We start from the raw sequence: 411 nt of genomic DNA on the forward strand, positions 1-411 counted from the left end.
CACGGGGTACAATGCAGGGTGAGAAGGGCTGGATGGCAGCAGGCTCCAACCCCTCAAGCTGGGCTGAGCCCCAGGCGCCCCGAGTCAGCACCAGGTGCCGGGGGGCCCTCTGACTGATCTGTGTGCTCTCCCCAGGCAAGTCAGAGGGCAATGGCAAGATGCACATCACGCTCTGCGACTTGGTCTCCACTTGGGACTCGCTGAGTCCAACCCAGAAGAAGAGCCTAAACCAGCGGTACCAGATGGGCTGCGAGTGCAAGGTGAGCGGCCGTGCAGCCCCAAGCATGGGCTGCTCCCCAGGAGAGCGGGCACTGCAGCCCCAAGGCTGGCACAGGCTCTGCAGTGAGATGCTCTTCCCTGTCCTTCAAGGATGTTGCTGTGTACATGGCCGGGGGTGTGGGAAGGGTGCCC

The 411-nt window shown here is 63.5% G+C and overlaps 1 protein-coding gene across 1 annotated transcript in view; it reads left to right on the forward strand.

The window, feature by feature from the left end:
• The window catches only part of TIMP2 (TIMP metallopeptidase inhibitor 2), a gene marked incomplete at both ends in the record, with an annotated part of 774 nt that extends 514 nt beyond the window's left edge, over positions 1 to 260 (forward strand). Inside the window, one exon of the mRNA XM_008947799.1 lies at positions 136 to 260. Within this exon, the coding sequence (XP_008946047.1) occupies positions 136 to 260 (125 nt within the window). The remainder of the gene's footprint in view (positions 1 to 135) is intronic.
• Positions 261 to 411: the final 151 nt, after the last annotated feature.

This window comes from Merops nubicus, unplaced genomic scaffold, assembly GCF_000691845.1.
Source record: "Merops nubicus isolate BGI_N331 unplaced genomic scaffold, ASM69184v1 scaffold25069, whole genome shotgun sequence".
Lineage (NCBI taxonomy): Eukaryota > Metazoa > Chordata > Aves > Coraciiformes > Meropidae > Merops > Merops nubicus.